The 23,497-nt window shown below is 39.0% G+C and overlaps 1 protein-coding gene across 3 annotated transcripts; it reads right to left on the bottom strand.

Moving 5' to 3' along the window:
- Nucleotides 1-481: 481 nt before the first annotated feature.
- On the bottom strand, nt 482-22,363 carry LOC108703680 (transmembrane 6 superfamily member 2). 3 transcript variants are annotated; one of them, XM_041580051.1, is made up of 11 exons: nt 15,888-16,391; nt 13,725-13,828; nt 13,256-13,353; nt 12,683-12,786; nt 11,631-11,713; nt 10,317-10,441; nt 10,109-10,210; nt 7,095-7,187; nt 4,559-4,678; nt 4,185-4,433; nt 482-568 (listed from the first exon to the last, which is right to left on the bottom strand). In XM_041580051.1, exons 1-10 carry the CDS (start codon nt 15,977-15,979, stop codon nt 4,227-4,229), a joined length of 1,128 nt encoding a protein of 375 aa, XP_041435985.1. In that variant the 5' UTR covers nt 15,980-16,391; the 3' UTR covers nt 482-568; nt 4,185-4,226. The 3 variants fall into 3 exon arrangements, with proteins under 3 accessions (XP_041435985.1, XP_041435984.1, XP_041435986.1); XM_041580050.1 differs by lacking the exon at nt 482-568 and adding an exon at nt 2,811-3,877 and having other exon boundaries at nt 15,888-16,388; XM_041580052.1 differs by lacking the exons at nt 482-568; nt 15,888-16,391 and adding exons at nt 2,812-3,877; nt 22,182-22,363.
- Nucleotides 22,364-23,497: the final 1,134 nt, after the last annotated feature.

Genomic DNA, 23,497 nt, shown 5'->3' with positions numbered 1-23,497 from the left:
CTATATGCCATTAACTTAAAGCACCTGGACAAATTCTGCTATTATTGTGATAAAATAAGAATTTCTGCAATAGCTCACTGAAACTCATAGTCCTCTGGCTATCGGCTGCCTGCCATTATGGCTCTAAAACACAGATCACAATCTCATGACCACAAATTAAATGTACAGTACAGATTTGGGACCAGTTATCCAAAATTCTCTGGACCTGGGGCTTTCCGCATAACTGATCTTTCCATGATTTGGATCTTTATACCTTAAGTCTATTAGAAAATTATGTAAACATTTAATAAACCCAATAGGTGGGTTTGCTTCAAATAAAGAATTATTATGTTAGTTTGGATCTTGTACAAGTTACTGTTTTACTATTACAGAGAAAAAGGAAATAATTTTTTGAATTATTTGGACAAAATGGAGTCGATGGTTTCCGGATAACCAATCCCATAGCTGTACCAGTACCTGAACATAAAGAACTAACCTGAACCTTAGGATATGCTACTGGATCTTTCAAGTATGGCTCATACTGGTAGATGTATGTAAAGCAAGAGTCAGAAGGGCAATCCAGGACCAGCTGGGGACACAAGAGAGGAAAATTATTAAAACAGGACAAGAGTTGATACCACTGCTGTCCTCAATATTTACAATTATTACTATACAAGAGTAAAAAACACAGACCTGTGGAAAAGACAATTGTATATTTATATGTACCAGTTAATGGAAAACAGCATATAAAAATTGGCAAGAAAGTTAACAAGACAGCCCATAAGCAGATTTGTACAGTCCAAGTATAACAGAGATAACAAAGTTATCATATTTCATCCAGCCACCTGAATTCAACCAATGCCAATATGCATAAAAGCAAGTCTTGTATAGAAAAAAAATGAGAGTAAACAGAATGTTACATTGATACCAATAAATGTTTAATCTACTGAGAACCCTTCTACCTGGACTGAAGTCTATATTATGTATGCTTGGAGAAAAAAATGACTTGTGTAAGGTCACAAGAAAATGACACTGTGATTCTGACCAAAGAGCTCATTCTCAGAGTCAATTTATTTCACAGTAAGAGCTGCTATTATCAGCAGCCAGTCCTTCACAATTGCATTAGTTTTGGACACAGTTCATTTACTTCTTGATCATGGAGTATGCCTTTGTTTATGCATATATCCTTATCTGTCTTTTAATATATATATATATATATATATATATATATATATATATATATATATATATATATATATATATATATATATATATATATATATATATATAATAACAGATTTCATTATATGAGGCACACCATCCCTTTCATGTTACAATGATAAATAAAAAAATAAAGTGTAGTGTTAACATTCATGTATGCATCCTTCTGTTGTATAAGGTTGCGGAATATGTTGGAGTGTTATAAATAAATAAACATCTGTTCCAGAATCCATCACTACCAACATCGAACAAAGCGAGGGAGGAGTTGAATTATACTGTGAACCTAAAGAGGATTGGGAAATTATCATATCACTGTGGAACCAGGATTCATTGCTTTACTTTTCTCAGGGAAAAAAAACTGCTGGTTGCCACATTCCAGTACAGTATCAACACATTGGGATTGATTTTATTAAGATGAAACAATAACATAAATGTGGATTTTTTTTTACTCAATGTTGAATCAATGTTAATGATATCCATATAAACCGTGGGGTTACACCCTTTTGTCTCTTCAGGAGGCAGGACATTTAAGGCAAGAAATTCCTTTCCTATAATCCCAGCTCTGTGTCCTGCTTCCCTCAGTTGGTGATAAAGAGTAAGAAATGACTGAACATAAGAAACGAAACAGGGCCATAGACGCAGAGATGCACACATCTCTCCCCGATATGACACATTGAAGTGTGCGATATTGGGCTGATCAGAATGGATTCCGATACGGGCGGTTGGACCGCATAGACGCACAGATGTGGCTGCGATCCCCACACTGGGGCCAATAAGCTGTCTACTCAGTCTGTCGGCAGATTTTATCGGCCCGTGTATGGGGCCCTAAGTCTACCACAATTGCTTCCCTGATGCCTGATTCTTGCCTGATATCCAAGATGCTCTAATAGCCCTAGTAGAACAAGCGGACACTTTTGGAGGAGACTAGCCTTGTGCCTTATACATCTCAACTAATTCTTAAGATACACATGCATTCTTACAAGCCCCAGAATAAATCTTAAAAAAAAGGAGACTTTCTAAATGGAAATAGAAAAAAGAAGACAAGCCCCCCCCCCGATTAAAGCAACATTTTCAAGAAAACCTCCAAAGGACACATCAGCACCTATACAGATTATCCATATTGAAGACCATATAATAAGAGCGCTAAAAGAAAGCACCCAGTTTGGATACCAGTCTAGATGAGCAAACCACCACAAGAAATAATGCTTAGAAAACTGGATTCAGATTGGTTCAAAGGTACCAGGAGCCACATTTTGCTGCCAACTGGTAACTAGTGGCACAGGTACTGGGCCCCAGGGGCACATTCTTCTGCTGCCTTCTCTCACTCTGGTCCTGCACTGACAAGCAAGCAGTGGGTAAGTGGGGACAGTGGCAAACAGAACATGAATTTGGGGGGGGTTGATTGACAGGACCTTTGCCTTGGGCACTGTCATCACAATACAAAAAAAATACTGGTTCTTAAAAACAGTGTGGAATGTTGTGTAAACCAGTCTAGAATTTAGGGGAAAACATTTTTTATATACATTTGAAAATGATTTGAGTTTTTCCCCCATCCTCTTTACACATACATTAAGTTTGGAACTAAAAATCTACTTTTACATTTAAATTACAGCCAATTAAAGGGGGGGGGTGATGTATTGTGTGAAGACAGACATGAAATCTTATAAATGAATGAGAACTTGGACCTAATATTAAGCATGGAAATGAAATTATAAAAACAGATATTACAACAAAAAAAAGATGCCTTTCACATGGGCTTGCAAGGTAGTCAGGAGACAGGGGCCTAGCCCTGGAGTGCTCATTCAGTCCAATGCACTCAGTGTACCTCTGGTTTGATGCAACCACCTGCTGCAATATCCCATACAGACAGAAATAGAGAGACATTATTGCTCCTATATTATGTCTTAATATGCAGTTATTATAATAGTGAGGAAAAAGTACATGGGGTTAAAGTTTATTTTTATTTAATATAAAAACCTTTTCAAAAATGTTCAAAGAAAATAGGTCTGTCTATTCACTTGTTTGGCAAGAACATAAACATGAAATGCAATTCACAAAAACATGGCATTTTATTAAGAGCATAAATATTACTTTTAGATGGTAAAAAAAACTATTTTATATTTTTGCATTACAAAAGTATGCCAAGACAGATTTTTTGAAGACATTTCCAGGGCAACAAATGCTTTACCAAAATATTTGTTTGGACCTATATGCTGAAGTCTTTGTATGTACTTTTTTTTAATAAATACAAGAAATAGGACTATTACTCCAGCTGCCCAAATTGTTGTTGAATGTCCAGTATATCCTCAGGGATCACAATGAACCAACACTGACGACAGACAAAAACAAAGAGCACAAAGTTTAGTTCACATGAACAGATGTGTTTTCAGGTAATAGTTGTTCCAGTGAGCAATTGTGCTAAAGCACGATATCAATGGGAAAACACTGGCTGAAGGTCACGCTGTTGAACTGTTATAAAACAGCATCATATGCCACTGGTCTAATTTTACGGAAAAACAAGTGAAATCCACAGTAATGTAACTAGAGGTGGGCGGGCTGTTGCGCGACGTTCAGCTGGGCCCCCTCCATACGCGTTTTTTGCTAGTAATCATTGGCTCACTTGCTCCCGGGGAGTCCTGAAGGGGTGCGATTTGGCCAGGGCCCGGTAGTTCCGCCACTTGAAATCCAAAAAAAAAAAAAGTTTTTAAAAAGGAATACCCTTCAACAATGAATGGGTCTCTTTATAACAATGCAAGGAGTGCAGCGCCTCAGTGATGCTAGTTAAGTAATAGTTGCTATTTATGGGTATAGTTTCCCTTTTACAAAGATATCTCTTTCAGCCTTCAGTGCAATCACAGATGTTTAATACTCCTGCTATACTTTGTTACTGATCAGCATCCATTTCAAAAAGCTCCAGTTGTATTTCCCCAGACCCATAAACAGCATGACAGGCAGTTATCTTTCTCTTGTACTTTCATACTTACTCCTCTAAACAGCACAGCCCTTCACCGGCCTTTCTTTTAACCCTAATTCAGTTTTTTGTCCTCCTCAGCAGAGTGATATGACTTCCTGAGGAAGAAGGCTGGGTTCTTCAGACAGCGGAATGCAAGGAACTGAAAGCCAAGAGTGTACAGGCTGTTCGATATCACAAACATCCACCAAGCATCATGAGGGACGCGATATGTGTAGGGGGTTCGGTGATAGAGAGAAGATCCCATGTGGGCAAACTGGGCCTGTGGAAAATACAGAAATTGTGTGCACAGAGTGCAGTTACGTATAAAACACAAACATGGATTCAAGTCAAAAAGTTGTTGAAAAAATTGACCAAGCATGTAGTGTCAATTTAATATTTCCTTACTTGTGCAATTGCCCCAGCATATATCAAAGTCCAGTCCAACATCCATGAGCATCCAGGATTTAACAAAGCATAGACAGACATACAAAGAAATGGAAGCACGTAGAACATACAGACCAGCATCTAGAAGCATAAAATAATGATCAGTGTGTGTTTGCAGAGATTAACTTTGTGTGTCCATAAGATTTCATAGGCAAAATGCCCTAGCTATTCATTTTAGAAAGGCAAACTCAACATATCAGCTACTCACTCTAAAGCATAAACTTTGCAGAACCAGATGCAGAAACAGTTTCAGTATCTGAAACAAGTTAAGAACAAACACCTATCGACTAGAGGCGGTTTTTATTCCCACTACTTAACACTGATGAAAATACCTATGATCAACGTTTCAGAAGGGGTAGTGTTCAGCCAAGAATCGGTAGGTTTGGACAAGCCAAGGAAAGCTTGGGTGGACTGGGGCCTGGCCTGAGCAGAACAGGTTTATGTTCTAGTAAGCAGGGCCCACTACCCAAGTGGCCAGTCAAAAACGGATAAGAAACCGGACCTGCAGCAGGAGGTTGTCTGCCAGCTAAGTAGAATGAGACCCAATAGGTTTTAAGGGCAGCCCTGACCTTTTATCAGGCCCATACTGGCAATATGTGATTTCTGGTAAATGCCAAAAGGGCTACTGCACTGTTTAATGGGCTGGTGGGGGTATTTTGCACCTCTGTGTACTTGAAAGTTAGGGCCTATTTTGAACCCCAGGCCTGGCCTTTATGCATGCAGACACTTGTAACCCTTATTAATGTTATTGGTGATGTCTTAGACTAATTAGCTTTGGCAATAGATGAGATATTGTAGACCATGCTGAAAAATACTGACCAAGTAACAAATCCATGGTACCCAAACAGCTATGATATATAACATGCGGCCACCTTTCATAACATTCCATCCTTTGGTATACTGACAAACTTAGCTAGCCAACAAAGGTTATGGCCATACATGGGCAGATTTAACCTGCAGTCTTCAGCAGTGTATCGCCCATATATCTATCAGTTTTAAAATTCCAGTTGGCAGGGACTACATCAGTGCGTTGATGTGGGCATCTCCCTACTGGTCTGCATAGATGCCCATTATGAACAGCATGTTGATGCGGTTGTTTTTTCCAACTGGCCTGTACATGTGTCAATTTGGCTACTTACATTCCCTACATTCCTTGTCAAAAAAGTAAATCTTACTGTGTACACTATTAAAAGTTAGTCAATAGAGCAACCGCCAGTGCAAAACTATCTATTCTATTCTATTTACCAGATTTAGGATTACTGTGGCAGTTGCCTGCAGGGAGCTGTCATCTTGTAACTATGTTAAACATCTTTGCAAGACCAAGACTACGCACATGCTCAGTGTGGTCTGGGTGTCTGTTGGGAGGTTAAGCTTAGGGATTGTCATAAATTTTCAAGTCAAATAATTTCTGCCATGAAGTTTCCTAGCAGTCAGAGCAAGTTAAACGAAGGGGGAATTTCACTGCGTACAGTCAGGTTTCTTATAAAAACAGTACACATTTTTAATCAAGTATATTGGAGATACATTTCAAAAATGGTATTTTATTTTTTTGCCTTTACATACCCTTTAAGAAGGCAGGAACACCTTTGATTTATCAAAAATTCCCCAAGTAAAAGTTGTTGAGATCCTATTGAGGTCAATGGGAGCTGTGTTGATTTTATTGGACTGCTTGGACTTTCAGAGGTTTTTATCCACTAGGAATTGTCTGAAAAACTAGAATTTTTAGAGGTTTTTAGAGGTATTCGTATTTTTTAGCACATTGTTCAGCGCTTTTTTTTTTTTGTTTGGATTTTTTATATTTGGATCTATTAATAAGTTCCATGACATTTGTGGTTTTAGGAAATTTGAGTATAGTCATGGTTTTGAAAACCTCTAAAATGAGAATAATGATTTTTAAGCAATATGCACCTGTCATTGACAGCACTTCCCATGCTGTCATCAATTCCCATTCACTGAGAATGGCTGGACCATTTCAAGCAATTTGTCACCTACCTACATAGCTACCAAACACCTGAAACTGTCCTATATGCCATTAACTTAAAGCACCTGGACAAATTCTGCTATTATTGTGATAAAATAAGAATTTCTGCAATAGCTCACTGAAACTCATAGTCCTCTGGCTATCGGCTGCCTGCCATTATGGCTCTAAAACACAGATCACAATCTCATGACCACAAATTAAATGTACAGTACAGATTTGGGACCAGTTATCCAAAATTCTCTGGACCTGGGGCTTTCCGCATAACTGATCTTTCCATGATTTGGATCTTTATACCTTAAGTCTATTAGAAAATTATGTAAACATTTAATAAACCCAATAGGTGGGTTTGCTTCAAATAAAGAATTATTATGTTAGTTTGGATCTTGTACAAGTTACTGTTTTACTATTACAGAGAAAAAGGAAATAATTTTTTGAATTATTTGGACAAAATGGAGTCGATGGTTTCCGGATAACCAATCCCATAGCTGTACCAGTACCTGAACATAAAGAACTAACCTGAACCTTAGGATATGCTACTGGATCTTTCAAGTATGGCTCATACTGGTAGATGTATGTAAAGCAAGAGTCAGAAGGGCAATCCAGGACCAGCTGGGGACACAAGAGAGGAAAATTATTAAAACAGGACAAGAGTTGATACCACTGCTGTCCTCAATATTTACAATTATTACTATACAAGAGTAAAAACACAGACCTGTGGAAAAGACAATTGTATATTTATATGTACCAGTTAATGGAAAACAGCATATAAAAATTGGCAAGAAAGTTAACAAGACAGCCCATAAGCAGATTTGTACAGTCCAAGTATAACAGAGATAACAAAGTTATCATATTTCATCCAGCCACCTGAATTCAACCAATGCCAATATGCATAAAAGCAAGTCTTGTATAGAAAAAAAATGAGAGTAAACAGAATGTTACATTGATACCAATAAATGTTTAATCTACTGAGAACCCTTCTACCTGGACTGAAGTCTATATTATGTATGCTTGGAGAAAAAAATGACTTGTGTAAGGTCACAAGAAAATGACACTGTGATTCTGACCAAAGAGCTCATTCTCAGAGTCAATTTATTTCACAGTAAGAGCTGCTATTATCAGCAGCCAGTCCTTCACAATTGCATTAGTTTTGGACACAGTTCATTTACTTCTTGATCATGGAGTATGCCTTTGTTTATGCATATATCCTTATCTGTCTTTTAATATATATATATATATATATATATATATATATATATATATATATATATATATATATATATATATATATATATATATATATATATAATAACAGATTTCATTATATGAGGCACACCATCCCTTTCATGTTACAATGATAAATAAAAAAATAAAGTGTAGTGTTAACATTCATGTATGCATCCTTCTGTTGTATAAGGTTGCGGAATATGTTGGAGTGTTATAAATAAATAAACATCTGTTCCAGAATCCATCACTACCAACATCGAACAAAGCGAGGGAGGAGTTGAATTATACTGTGAACCTAAAGAGGATTGGGAAATTATCATATCACTGTGGAACCAGGATTCATTGCTTTACTTTTCTCAGGGAAAAAAAACTGCTGGTTGCCACATTCCAGTACAGTATCAACACATTGGGATTGATTTTATTAAGATGAAACAATAACATAAATGTGGATTTTTTTTTACTCAATGTTGAATCAATGTTAATGATATCCATATAAACCGTGGGGTTACACCCTTTTGTCTCTTCAGGAGGCAGGACATTTAAGGCAAGAAATTCCTTTCCTATAATCCCAGCTCTGTGTCCTGCTTCCCTCAGTTGGTGATAAAGAGTAAGAAATGACTGAACATAAGAAACGAAACAGGGCCATAGACGCAGAGATGCACACATCTCTCCCCGATATGACACATTGAAGTGTGCGATATTGGGCTGATCAGAATGGATTCCGATACGGGCGGTTGGACCGCATAGACGCACAGATGTGGCTGCGATCCCCACACTGGGGCCAATAAGCTGTCTACTCAGTCTGTCGGCAGATTTTATCGGCCCGTGTATGGGGCCCTAAGTCTACCACAATTGCTTCCCTGATGCCTGATTCTTGCCTGATATCCAAGATGCTCTAATAGCCCTAGTAGAACAAGCGGACACTTTTGGAGGAGACTAGCCTTGTGCCTTATACATCTCAACTAATTCTTAAGATACACATGCATTCTTACAAGCCCCAGAATAAATCTTAAAAAAAAGGAGACTTTCTAAATGGAAATAGAAAAAAGAAGACAAGCCCCCCCCCCGATTAAAGCAACATTTTCAAGAAAACCTCCAAAGGACACATCAGCACCTATACAGATTATCCATATTGAAGACCATATAATAAGAGCGCTAAAAGAAAGCACCCAGTTTGGATACCAGTCTAGATGAGCAAACCACCACAAGAAATATTAGTCCTCCCAGAACTAAATTCCAAGGAGGGATTCTTTACTTAAACAGTGGAGCCATGTGTTTGATCCCCTGTAGAAAGTAGTTTCTAACATGCTTTCACTTGGATACTCAACCAATAGGTTCCTTAAAGCCTGTACCACATGTCAGGGTTACAGGATATCAGGGCTCCCAGGACCATACATGGAGGTAGATTGCCAATGTACTAGGAGTTGAAAGTTCATACTTTTTCCAACTTAATTTCAGATCAACACACAATGGGTCAGAAATAGCTTATTAACTTGTGTTGCTTCTACCTTGGGGTTCAATCATGGACTCAGGGCTTCATCAGAGATGTTGTCAACATATTCAATTTTATCAAAGGCCAATTTTCAGGGTTTTTTGGAAGGCAACCATATCCTTCTCATGGCTTTCTACAGTCCTTAAAGCTGTTTTAATACATCTACTGCACCCAGTCCCATTGCTGTGCCATGAGTTGGGTGCTTATTGCTAATGAGGTGGGAGTGCATTGTGCTTTATAGTGTTTAAAATTTTCATTACAAGCATTCTCAAGAACCTTCTGATTTAAAACACATATATATACGCTTCCTTCACATTTCAGAAACATTTGCTTTATGGCATTTATTATTGTACATAGTGTGAAAGCTGTGGGGGGGGCAGTATGCAAATCATATACTACAATAGGAAGCAGCTGCCAGAAATTAAAAGTGGAATATGCATTAATAAAAATATATAATATTATTATATATTATATGTATTATACTAACAAGGGATTAAAGCTGCCCATAGATGCAAAGATCCGAACGTAGGAATCCTCCTGTCCGATCTACCAAACAACCGATCTCCGCCGGAAGAAAAATGTCCGGACTCTCCACACACGGTCTGAAAATCGAACGAATCCTCGATTCGTACGATCAGATCTTTGCGTCTATGGCCAGTTTAACTGTGGTGGGTGCACCATTGCTATCAGAATAGCAAAGTTATTATCTCTGTTTTATGCAATGAGTCTAATCATACTACATAACACATGCCTAATTGATTAGCTGAATACACAAAAGGGTAGAATACAATGGACTGAGTTTTCTTATCCTTACCATACCCCTGAAGAGAGTGAAAATGATAGCTCCGAGTAGGTACACAATCAGAGCAATATCCAAGGGCCGCTGAAGGATTCCCTGGCTGTGCACTGCCTCAACCTGTACACATTAAAAAAAAAAAAAAAACAGTCACAGCAGCAGAAGGCAAATAAAGATTGTGCAGTAGGGCTATCAGAAACTTTTTAATGACTCACAGTACCCTTACCTTTTCTGGTGTCATCTTGGGAACAGAATGGTGTCCACGGAATATCCGTAACCCAGCCCATATAGGTAGTGCCACATAGGGGACATTAAGCAAGAAGGCAGGTCGTATTTCAGTCCCATACTTTCCTGAAATATATATATTTCTCATTAACCGGTGCCACACAGGAAAAAAATCTACTGTATTACAAAGCATCAGTTTAGAATTTTTGGGGTGTTCATTTTATATCCAGCACACAAGAGGGATAACAGCTACCTTTTCACATACAACCTATTAAGCTGCTCTCTTCCTGTACACAAATTTGAATAGTAGATAAAAAGTTTATCCTCATGTCCATTATGGGTACAATAGATCCCCTATTAATATGCAATGCAACAAATTCCAATGCATTCCCGACTACACAATATATAGATGTTAAGAAATAATAATATGGAAAGGCAATAACATTATTACAGATATGATGAATAAATACTTTATTAGCCTTAACATTAAAAACCATAAAAAATATAATGAAAAACCATAAAAAATATAAATGCTTGTAAGTGCTCTCTGGTGGTGGGGAGGGGTAGAAACACCCCTTACACATTGGATTTCTTGGATTTGTCAGCCTTGCAAAGTGAGCACACCAATTTAATATTATTATCATGTATTTTTAGTTTGCCAACAAATAAAAAACAAAAAACACCGTAAAATAAATGGGTTTTTACAAAGATCATACAGACTTACATACATAATGACTGTTCAGCTGGCCATAGACGCAAAGATCTCGTCGTACGAATCGAGGATTTGTACGATTTTCGGACCGTGTGTGTGGAGAGTCCCGACATTTTTCGTCCGGCAGAGATCGGTCGTTTGGTCAATCGGAGAGGTTAAAGGATTTCTGTCGGCTGCCGATAATATCTCTGCATGTATTGCAGATCATATGATTTTCAGTGGGAGACTGTCACTAGCTTTGGTCGGACATAACTTTCGTACAATTGCTGTCAGGGGCAGAACATCAGCTGATCTGTTCTTTAACTTTTATTTGGTCGGAATGGTAAGACTTTGATCGAAATGGTTAGTGGCAGGTCGGGAGATGGGAAAGTCTGATCGTATGTTGATTCGTATGATCGGATCTTTGCGTCTGTGGCCAGCTTTAACCAATACAATGCCCTGTCCAAAAGAGCGTACAATGTTTTGGAACACAGTTATATTTATTTCCAACTTGGTATTAAATTCCCAAATTGCCAGACCAAATTTGCCCATATGTTTGCTTCATGCTAAAAAGGGAGCTCAAATACATTAGCAGAATAGGGGCTATAGAGCTCTTTGCCTTACCAATCACATTTCCAAGGAGGAAAATCAGCATACTCATGCACAGAGATCCTAGCCAGAAAAGACCCACTGCTCTGTAATTTTTCCTACAGAGGGGAAGAAAGGGAACCTGCGTTAGCACTGAATTCTGCAATAATCATGACACAACTCTTCAAAATCTACAGCAAAATCGTAGTATCAAGCCCCATGCATATTTACCAGAGCTTACAGTTTGGGTAGAGGAAAATTCCACAGCTCAGCGTGGCCACAGTAGACAACTAGATTTTTACCTTTTGAAAAACTGGGAGTTCCCCTCATAAATGATATATATTATCTGTAAAAGCAGTGTGATATATGACACTGCTATTTACTGCAAATAATGAGTAAACAATAATAATATAAAAATATTATATATATATATATATATATATATAGAATCCATCCAAAGGTGACGGCACTCACAGGAAAAGAAATTACAATAGTTCAATAAGGTGAAACCAAAAAGGTTTATTGCGATCCAACGTTTCGGTTCCTTCTTGGAACCTTCGTCAGGGAAAGAAAACAGAACACAAACAAATCAGTGCAGGGTTTATTTGTGTTCTGTTTTCTTTCCCTGACGAAGGTTCCAAGAAGGAACCGAAACGTTGGATCGCAATAAACCTTTTTGGTTTCACCTTATTGAACTATTGTAATTTCTTTTCCTGTGAGTGCCGTCACCTTTGGATGGATTCTATCGCTTGTATTTAGGCTGGCACCCAGGTTGTTATTTATCTTATGGTGTGCGCTCCACGAACGGACTATATATATATATATATATATATATATATATATATATATATATATATATATATAATATTATATAAATATAAAGTTTGTTTTTTTCCTCACAAAGCTGTAATTATAGTGCAGGGTCATGACAGTTTTGTGAAATTAATTGGTCTGAATCAGCCAAATAAATAAAGCTTGTTAGGAAATTTGGGCCACATAGACTATTTAATCTGTAGCAAGGGTGATAATTGATATATGGGAGCAAAATAGCTAAAGAATTTCAGTGTGGTGGTTCAAACTTTTCTTACCCTCTGGCAATGGCTGCCAACATAAAAAGGTACAGTAGGTAATGCACAGTGCCATCCCACAGACAGATGAGGAGTCCATGTGCAGTACGGAGATATGGCTCCCCCTACAGGAAAAACATAAAAGAAACACAACAGATACAAACTATGGCAGATATGAGAGAGAGTTTTGTAACATTCATAAACAGAACCAAAAAGTTTTTATGCCGTTGCAGGGCTTATGGAAGCTCTTCCACAAACTGTATTGAATTGCAGTTTGAATGGTAAGCCCTACTTCTTTGTGTGTGTTAACCAATAAAATAGGCTAGGGCAAATACATACCTGGGTTTCCTGTGTTAAAAATAATATGCTAAATGTAGTTTCTTTTAAATAGATGACTAGAACGAATTTCCCTTAAGGTAATACTGACAGAATTTTGATTAGCTGTATGCAGTGCCTTACAGAGGACCTAGGGATGAAATATTATATATAATCAGCTAGGTACATTTAAGAAGAGTATGAGGGGTAGGAACAGCACAATTTGCCAAGACGTGGGATTCAAATATCAGCTACAGTTTTCCTGTAACTGGCTCTTACCTCTTTCATATAAAACTCCATAAACCCACTGATATAACCATCTTCTTCCAGCCATATTATCAGGTCAATGACACTTGTGAAGGAGAAAACAGCAAAAACTGGAAGAGTTGGAAACAAGAATCATTTAAGTTAAAGACATACTATGGAACATTTTTTTTAAATTCATTTTGTATGTGGACATTCTTGGAAAGCAAATTGAAAAATGCTTTACTGGAATATTGCAATCAATACATGATCCCAAAAGCAATTAGTAAGCCTCTATAAGTATGTAGGCACTTGCTGGGCAGCACTTTAGCTTACAGTGTATGGTAGCAGATACAGAGTGTTCTTAACTAGAAGCAGATACATAGTTCACTGGATTAATTTTGCAATAAAGCCTTTGATTAAGAACCCTTACTAATTGAGGACAACATATTTAGTGAGTGTGAGGGTCAGCCTCAAGCCAGAATAAGTACAAGTGGGTTCTTACCATAGAATAAAGGATCCTTAGGAGGACTTCCTTGGAGAAGGAGAAATAACAGAACCAGCAAAGCAAGGAGGACAAATGCACCAATACCAGCTATAGAGATGGGGCTGAAAGCAATAAACAAAAGGACACACTGTTAGTAAGTAATATAGAGGCAAGTGTCTTTCATATTCTAAGTAGAATGATTGGGGATATCATCCCACTAGCTGAGTGTGGTACTGTTTGAATGAACAGAATACCACTCAGGTTTCAGAGTAACAGTTGAGAGCACAATCCTGTAAGTTTATATCTTGGGGTCCCAGTAAGACTAAGTTTAGTGTCTATTTTAAACGTTAAGTTTTGTGTCCCCCTTGTATCCTAGGATGCTAGATTTTGCAATTTGTTGTGGATTGTCTGTAGTGTGTAAAAATAGGACTGAATAGTTTCACCATCATTAAACAGCATTGCCTTTTTATATTCTAGTGAAAGGCAATAATTTGTCCTCTACAGGTCAGAGCCACCTAATTAACGTGTGTGTTCTTGCCTAAAATGGTATAATTAACCCCCTAATGCTGTAAGGACCATTATCCAAAACCTTGAGATAATTAAAAAAAGGGGGGTCAGGACTTTGAGTTAAACAGTTATTCTAATTGTAGCAATATTTGTGGGACAGGACCCTACTAGGACATTAGCAACAACATATTTCATTTGTTACTCGAACTACAAAGAGCCAGTAGCAGTGACATTTACAATGGATTCATTTCTAGATAGGATTAAAATGAGTGGGAAAATCCATTTTTGTGGAAGTTTGTTTTAGCTATAAGAACAGTAAGAACACTAAGGTTATTTACTAGGGTTATTTACTAAAATCTGAAAATTTGTCATTATTTTGGTAAAACCACTTCGAACCATCCACCTTTTTACCTTATTTATAAATGAATCAAATAGAACTAATCTGGTGCAGGAAAAGACTTTAAGGTCGTGAAAAAATCTGAATCGTATGAATTTTTCGGATTTGACACCTAAAAACCATGATTTTTTTCCGATAATCATTCGAAACCCAGCGCAGATCATGATCTCTTCCAATTGTAAAAGGGATATCATCCACTGATTTATACATGACCACGGCAGGTTTGAGAAGTAGTACTTTTGTATTTGGATTTTTAGCAGTTTCGGGGTTTATTACATTTTTAAAAATGTTACTTTTTTTCCCCCCACCAAAAACTGGTGTTTATCCCTTTAAAACTCTGACCAGAAAAAAATCGGACTTAAATAACCCATTAGTATTATAAGGTATACAAGGTATTCTATTCACAAGTATAGTTCACAAAGTATATAAATGTATCATTTATTTTGCCCAAGAAATCAAAATAAAGATAGAGGCCTACTGTTGGATGAATGTCTCATTTAGCTTGAAATGAGACATTCATTGAAGGAGTGTCTGAAACGTAGCGTAATGCCCAAAATATAATGCAATAAAGGCATTTTTAATTCAAAGAAATGGAGTAATATTTATCAAATAGTGAAGAGATCGCCACAGTCCTCTAGAGTGAAATTCCGCCACTCTCCATTAATTTCTATGGGATTTTGAAAGGCGTATTTATCAAAGGATGAACTTTCACTTTCACCCATAGCTAAAAGCTCAGCCATAAAGCAGGACAGAACAGCTGCTTACAATGGTAATCCAATAGGATCTGTGCCACTGGGATAGAATGCTCTGTTATACAGATAGCTACGGGTGGGCAGAATGCAGCCAATTATTTCAGTAATATTATGATCTGCTTTGCTGTACAAGGACTTTTGTGTAATGGGAAAATAATGCTAGGAGGGACCAGGGCTTCAGGGTGGCAGAGCAGAGTAAAAGTACTAGAAATGCACCGATGCAGGCAGCGCTCATCCACCCCTCCTAGTCAAGTGCCCCCCCCCCCTTTGCCCTATACCTGAGCCACAGGCATGCTGCCAAATCTACATGCTACCTGCCCTTTACTACTTGCTAAGCTCTAACTCTACGAGTGATGGGAGTAGTATTTTATATCATAGCCCAGGGACGGTGGGAGACAGCCTGTTTTCTACTGGAAATATTGTAACTACTGATTGTCTGCATGGCTGTAAACTCAAACACACTCTGCGACTCTCTCGCTACCGCACATTCACGTCCGCAGTCAGTTTTAGTTACCGAGTACTTACTCTGATGCAACAGAAAGGGAGTTCACCACATAGGAGACTGGCAAAGCGGTGAGAGAGAGCAGGAATGGCCCTGCCGGCTCCGGGAGACCCATGATATACAATAACTGCAGGCCCTTATTGCTGTGGAGCTCACTAGGAAGTGAACAAGTCTGTAGTACCCAGCAAGCAGGTTAAACTCCTTCACAGGTGAAGGGGATTGGTTGCTGGTGGAGGGGGGTGAACTGACAACTGAGCTGAAGCGCTTTGATTTCTCCCTGTACAAAGTTCACTTAACTTTCTTATACTGCTAATCTGCCTAAAATTGTGACACAGTTTACTTGCGGATAATGGGACTGGGACTCTGTTAACCTCTGCAAACATCAGTGCTGCAATGTTTACTGCAAGAGTGTTTGCTCAGACAATGTATGAATCGACAAGTTTCCCTTTTACCACAGTTCCTATACATTTCAATGGTAATGTTGTGTATGCTATATATTTCATACACATCTTTTTTTGAAAGTGGTTGTTCACCTTTAAGCTAAATTTTAGTATGATGTAGAGAGTGATGTTCTGACACAATTTGCAATTTTTATTCAGCAGCTCTCCATTTGTGGTTTCTGCAGTCTGGTTGCTAGGGTCCAAATTACCCTAGCAACCATGCATTGATTTGAGGATCTGAGGAGAGGGCCTGAATAGAAAGAATAAATAGTTGCATGAATATTAAATTAATAGCCTTACAGAGCTGATAGGATCTGTGCCACTGGGAGAGAATGCCCTATTGTACAGATAGCTAGAATCTCAGCCATAAAGCAGGACAGAACTGCTGCTTACAATGGGAATTGGATAGGGATTTTTTTATTAAAAATATGAACAATAACAATAAACAAAATCAAAATGTCATAACAAACAAATCAAAACATACAACAGATACATATTCAAAAATCCATAGTTTTTTCCCATGAAAAATCTACCCCCCTCCACAATTTATTGTTTTCTTTATTGATATTTATTTCTTTCAATTTTATCAGGTATAATTCTTTCAAAATCTTTTTGGTTGTCAAATCTATAGATCCTTCTTCTCTCCCAAAAGTTTTACCACATCTCCTCATCCATAAGAAATATCGAACAACTGAGAAAATAACAAACAGGGTCTCTTTATCCAGAGGATGGTCATTAGTTACAATTCCATAGGCTCTTTCCCCGTAAGTGTTTCTACAGAAATTATTGATTCCCAAAGTTGTTAAAACTTGATCATAAAGGGCTTTTGAGACTGAACATTCTAATAAGAAATGATCTACTGTTTCTTCTTTTCCACAGTCCCAGGGGCATAAACTATTTACTGTACTTAGATAACTTAAATTTCCCCTTACAAATAACTTCCCCTGTAGGGCCAACCATGCGTTATCAAACATTTTTTCTGGGAGTCTTTTTCCATTCAAAAACTTAATGCATTCCCCCATGACTTTTACAGGGCAATCTTTTGGACTCAAAGAGACAACAAAAAAGGAGCTTAGCACTTGTTCATACAACTGTTTTCTTGATAAGTTTTCAATATCATTGAAACCTAAACCCCACTTTTTCAACAATTTTAAACCTAACGCAATATGTTGCGGAAAACCTCCCCCCCTGATCCGGACCCCCTTCACTCTACCGCCCTCCACCCAGTCTCTGATAAAAGGCGAAACCCAGGATCTGACACAGTTTTCCCACAGAGAACACGTCCTTTGACCCAGATTCCCAAAATTGAATTTAAGAAAAATGGTGCCAAAGAAGGCAATTGGACAAACCATCCCTAGACCTCCCTCTTTCTTCTGTAGGAATGTTACCCCTCTTTTTACCGGGTTCAGCCTACTCCCCCAGAGCATCTGGAAAAACAAACTGTAAACCCGAGCATAGAGAGATTCTGGCAAGGGAAACACATAAGCAACAAAAAGAAACAATGGGATCAAAAAGGTCTTGATCAGATTAACCCTTTCTCTATAGGTCAGCTTCCAAGATCTCCAACGCTGAACTTTTGCCAAACCAACATCCACTTTCTCTTCCCAATTTAATCTGCTATTATCATCCCTTCCAAATTTTACTCCCAAGATTTTAACCTGCTCTGGGGCCACTGGGAAATTTCCGGCCTGAAAATCCGGTTCCCCTCCTAGAGTCCAAAAAGCTTCCGACTTTTCATGATTAACTGAGGATCCAGAGGCCCTTGAGTAGCTTCTGATACAATCAGTGATCACCTCAACCTCCGCCTGCTTAGAAATGACCACTGACACATCATCCGCGTAGGCTACAAACCTGAGTGGCTGCCCGCCAGGCACACAGACCCCCTCCATGCCCTTCTCCTCCAGCATCCTCAGGAAGGGATCCAGAGCAAATACATAGAGAAGAGGACTCAGAGGGCAGCCCTGCCGCACCCCGGCCCCAACATCAAAGGTTTCACCTTGCCAGCCATTAATCAGTGGGAAGCTTTTTGCCCCTTCATACAAAATCCTTAACCAACTAATGAATTTGCCTGGGATGCCGTATTTAGACAAAACAGCCCATAGATAGTCATGGTTAACCTTATCAAAAGCTTTAGTTTGATCCAAAGACAACAGGTATTTTCCCCACCCATGAGCTTTGCATGACTCCAAGGCTTCCCTTAAAGTAAGGAGGGCCCCAAAGATGCTCCGCCCCTTCACCGTGCAGAACTGACAGGACGATAATAAAGTGCCAGAAAACAAAATCAAACGTGAAAAAAGAATCCGCGCCAGAATCTTTCTGTCAGAATTGAGAAGGGCAATCGGCCTCCAGTTCTCAACCTTCTCATCATCCTTCCCCTTTGACAGCAAAATTAAAGAAGAACACCTCATTGACTCAGGCATACCCCTCTCCAAACATTCATTAAAGATCTTAACTAACACCGGGACTAACAGCGATTTAAAGGTCTTATAAAACTCTGCTGTTAGCCCATCAGGCCCTGGAGCTTTCTTGTTGTGCATTTTATCAATCGCACCCGCCACCTCTTCCTCCTCAATATTTGCTGTCAATGGGGAAAAGTCCAAATTTACTGTATCAGGTCCTGGGGTCGCCTTTAAAAAGTTTTCAGTCCTTTCCCTCTCCAAAGTTTTACTTCTGAACAGATCAGCATAGTACGACCTTACAACCCCGAGGATACCCTCCCTGGATTTCTGTATAACTCCCTCGGAGTCAATAAGGCCAGTCACCTGCTTTTTCTTAAAGGTCTCTCTACAATTCTGAAAAGGATCAGGGGAGTTTTTTGCCCCAAAATCTCTCTCCAGAATCATAGAGTCCTTGCGACTGTACTGATGCTGTCTAATCAGATATTTCAACCGGGCAATTTTTTCCCCCACCACCCCGGCCGAAATTAAGGTTTCCAACTTCTTCCTCAGAGACTGGTATGTTTTAGATCTTAAACCCTCCCGTTTAACAGATAGTTTTGTGAAGAAAGTTCGGATTTCTTTTTTTGCTTCCTCCCACCAGTGTACCACAGAATCAAAGAAAAAGAATTTTGACCACAAGGCTTCAAAAAACACCTTAAAAGAGCCATCCTCTGCTGCTTCTTTAAGAGACCCAATTCCCAGCCTCCACAGTCCTTTGCCTCTCTTGGGAAGATCTGATGTTCCCACTGTAAAGGATAACATTAAATGATCTGAGAAATCTACTGATGATTCCTTCACATCAGAGAAGACCTCCCCTTCCTTTACAAATATCATATCAATACGACTACTTCTATTGGAGCAAAAGTATGTATGTACTGCTTTCCTCCCTCCCCAAGTAGCCACATCAATATAACCCGCCTGCTTAATTATACCTAACAAGAAAGCACCTTCATATTTGTTATATCTCCCAGTTCTATCTCCTGGATTTAAGGTCTGGTTAAAATCACCAGCCCAAATGACTTGGCAAGAAACACACAAGTATTGTTTTATTTCTTCTAACAGATCTTTTCTTTCTATCACTGCATGAGGGGCATAAATATTTATAAGTCTGTAACTTTCTCCTTTTATATTTACATCTAGTAAAATACATCTACCCACTTTAAGCTCTAAAAATCTCTTAACCTTAATGTCTGAGAATCCCTTAAAAAGAATTCCCACCCCCCCTGCTGTTTCCTCTGCTATGGACCAAAATGATGGACCCAACTGCCAGTCCCTTTTTGCATTAAAAATCTCTATCTTATTGGTTAGTCTTGTTTCTTGCAAAAAATAAATGTCATTTTCTTCTTTCTCCAAGTTACTAAACACTTCCCGTCTTTTTTTAACATTTTTAATACTACACACATTTATAGTACTAAATTTAATTATTTGTTCAGGCATCTTGGAGAGTTAGTTGTTCTCACAGGATTGTGTTCTGCATGTCTTTTATACTGGGGTTTCCCCATGCCCCCCAACGACTCCCCCTCCACCAGGAGATCCTCCTCATCAATGGACTCCCACTCTTCCTCACTATCTATCCTTCCTTTCCTTTTCTTCCCTTGCTCCTCCACAATTCCTTTTTCCACATTTGATGGACCCTCAGATTCTAATACAGAATCTTTCTTTCTTTTGCCCAAACCACTGCTGGGGGGTACCACATTCTTTTTAATTGACCTTTCCTTGACTCTCTTTTTTACCTCCTTTTTGTTCCCTTCATCCCTTTTTTCTCTTCACCAATCCTTCTCAATTCCTCTTCCTCCTCTGCCAAATCCCCCCATGACTTTCCTGAGGGCAATTCAAATCTGTTTGAAGTTTTGATTTCACTTTCTAAGATCATTTTACCTGCTTTTTTTCCTGCCTTTTTTCCTGCCACCTTCCAGTCATCCCCCCTTCCCTGCACTGATGTAACAGTACTTTCTGCCTTTTGGTTTTCTTTACTTTGACAGGGGGCAACCTCATTGTTCCCTTCCTCCTCCCGCCTTTCTTCTGTTACATCTTCCTGAAATATTTCCTCCTCTATTCTTGGGCAAAGTTTAACAATATTGTGCCAGGCATTAGGACAATCACGGTGTGTATGACCCAGTTCCGCACACAGGTTACACCTCACATTCTCGCAGTCTTTGTTGACATGCCCCTGGGCCCCACACAATGTGCACATCTTTATTGTACAGTCTCCCGCCAAATGCCTCCTTGATCCACACTTATAACATTGACGGGGCTGCCCTGGATAAAAGCAAACACCCCTTTCTCTGCCTATAAAAAATGAATTTGGGAGATGCTGTGTCATGTTGTTTTGCACATTTAGCCTCACTTGAGCCTTCCAACCCACCACCCAAAATCCTTCCTCATTATATACAGGTTTTAAAGGCGTCAAAACATTGCATTGTCTCTTTAACCAGACTAACACATCAGCAGGAGGGACAGACTCATTCTTAAAAAAGATTGTTACTGTTTTTACTTCTGGTTTTGAGACTGGACTCGCCCTGAAGCCTTCCCATGCTGAGGATGTCTTTTTATCTTGATATAAATTCCAAAATCTGTCTAAACCTTGAGACAACTTGAAACTTATTTCAAAATCAATATCCGACACATTTACAAAAGCAAAAACATCTGCAGGAGTAAATCCCATTGATTGTTTGATTAAGTTTTTACACACATAGCGGCTACCTGGTGATTTCTCCTTTTCTCCCTCCCATTTGATTTTAACCACATTTCTCCTTTTGAAAGTGAGCCCATCATGAAATGATTCCTCCTGCCTTGCAAAAAATTTCCTTTTCTCCCAGAAAGACCTACTATCCTGTTTACCTTGTTCAGGATCAACTCCATTTTGAGCAAATTGTTGTGTTTTTTCCTCAGGTAAAGCACTAGTTGCTTCATTCTCAGCAGCTTGTGTCTCCCCCTCCCCCTCCACCTCATTTACATTCCCTTCAGAGACTGCACATTCCTTGTTGTTAAACAAAACATTTTCATTCCTTTCTTTTCCATTTGTTTCAGACAAATTATTTGCACCATTATCATCTGATTCCCCCCCACCTTCATTCAGCACAAAATCCAAATAAGAGGATTCAAAGGTCTTTTTCCCTCCACTGGACATTTGTTTAAACCGTTCCTTGTTTTTATACACCTCCTCCCATGGTTTAATCACTAATAACAAAGCCTCCATATTTTCCACCACCTCCTCCAGTTCTTTATTCATTTCTGCCAGTTTCCTGATGCCTTGAGCTCTGAAATGTCCCTTAGCAGATTTAACATTTGAAAGTTCCCTCTCAATGTTTTTTTCCAAAGTATTTCTCCTGTTACTTAACAGTTCCATAGCTCTGAGTGATTCAATGATGTGTGAGGTGTTAACAGTGTGTCCACTACTAGTCACATTAGAAGAGTCATTAGCCAGTGCTCCACTCACCCGTGCCCCAGTCCTGGTCTCCTCTGTGCCATCCAGCGCCCCCTCTGCCACTGCCACAGCAAGCTGGCCACACAGCGCCTCAAGCCTTGCCATATGTTTAGCAGGACTATCCTTCACGCTTGCCTCCCTGCTAGTCACTTCCTCCACAGTGTTTGTCTCAGTGTTGTTGGTGTAACAATGTGCTGGAGCTGCAGTTCTCAGAGTCTCACCTGAAGCCTCACTGCTGCTGCTTGCGGACGCCATCTTGTCCTTTTCCTCAGCACTAGCACCGGAGCTCCCTCCTTCTGTCTGGGCCTCAGATACTTCACTGTCGCCCACCTCTGCGTTACTGAGGGAACACTCCAAACGGGTACTTGCACCACATCTGCGCACTTCTGAAACACTTTGGGGGCTGCTGGAATCCACTGCTTTCTCCATGGGCATTTCACATGGGGAGCTTGCACCAGGCAAATCCTCCATATTGGCTTTTTGTTCAGACACTTCTGCTGACTGTGTTACTTCCATCAATTCTTCACTGTTTTCTTCATTACACACCACTTCACATGAAGTTTTCTTGCTTTTGCAAAAGACTTTCTTTATGGTTTCTTTTGGGACTTTTTTCCCAACACCTAAAGTCTTTGTTCCACTTTTAACACGAGCTGACATCCTTCTCTCCATTTCCAAGTTGTAGGTAAATAATAAAGTCCAAAAGAAAGTGTAAACTGCACCCCCAGACCCTTGCTGGGCCTGGGGTAAGCTCTGTAACTCAGGAGCTCCTCACACGCACGTCCTTCCTGATTGGGGATCAGATAGGATCTGTGCCACTGGGACGGAATGCTCTGTTGAACAGATAACTAGAATCTCAGTCGTAAAGTAGGGCGGGACTTCAGCTTATAAACTACAACTCCCATCACTCCTAGAGTTAGAGTTTAGCAAGAAGTAAATTCAAAAACACACGAACAAAAAAGAAAAGAAAAACCAATTGCTTACAGTTTCAGAATATGAATGTCTACATCTTAGGAAAAGTTAATTTAGAGTGAGACACCCCTTTAAGACTTAGGGGCAGATGTGAATTTGAGGGAATTTTCTAAGTAAAAAATTCGAAATTTTAAGTAATTTTTTGGATACTTCGAATAGGATACTACGACTTCGGATTTACTTCGATTCGAAGTAAAAATCGTTCTAATATTCGACCATTTGATAATCAAAGTACTGTCTCTTTTAAAAAACTTCGACTTCAATAATTTGCCAAATTAAACCTGCCAAAATGCTATGTTAGCCTATGGGGACCTTCTACAACATTTTTCTAAGTCTCTACACATCGAATAAAAATCCTT

The sequence above is a fragment of the Xenopus laevis genome, chromosome 1S (assembly GCF_017654675.1).
Source record: "Xenopus laevis strain J_2021 chromosome 1S, Xenopus_laevis_v10.1, whole genome shotgun sequence".
In the NCBI taxonomy this organism is placed as follows: domain Eukaryota; kingdom Metazoa; phylum Chordata; class Amphibia; order Anura; family Pipidae; genus Xenopus; species Xenopus laevis.
The sequence above is the reverse complement of the archived record's forward strand: the minus strand, read 5'-3'. Positions and strand labels throughout refer to the sequence as shown.

Coding starts and splice junctions, on each gene's coding strand:
- LOC108703680 (XM_041580051.1), bottom strand. CDS start 15,979: ATGGGTCTCCCGGAGCCGGCAGGGCCATTCCTGCTCTCTCTCACCGCT. Junction 12,787..13,255: donor TGGAGTTTTATATGAAAGAG/GTAAGAGCCAGT, acceptor TTTTTCCTGTAG/GGGGAGCCATATCTCCGTAC. Junction 10,211..10,316: donor CCAAGATGACACCAGAAAAG/GTAAGGGTACTG, acceptor TAATGTGTACAG/GTTGAGGCAGTGCACAGCCA.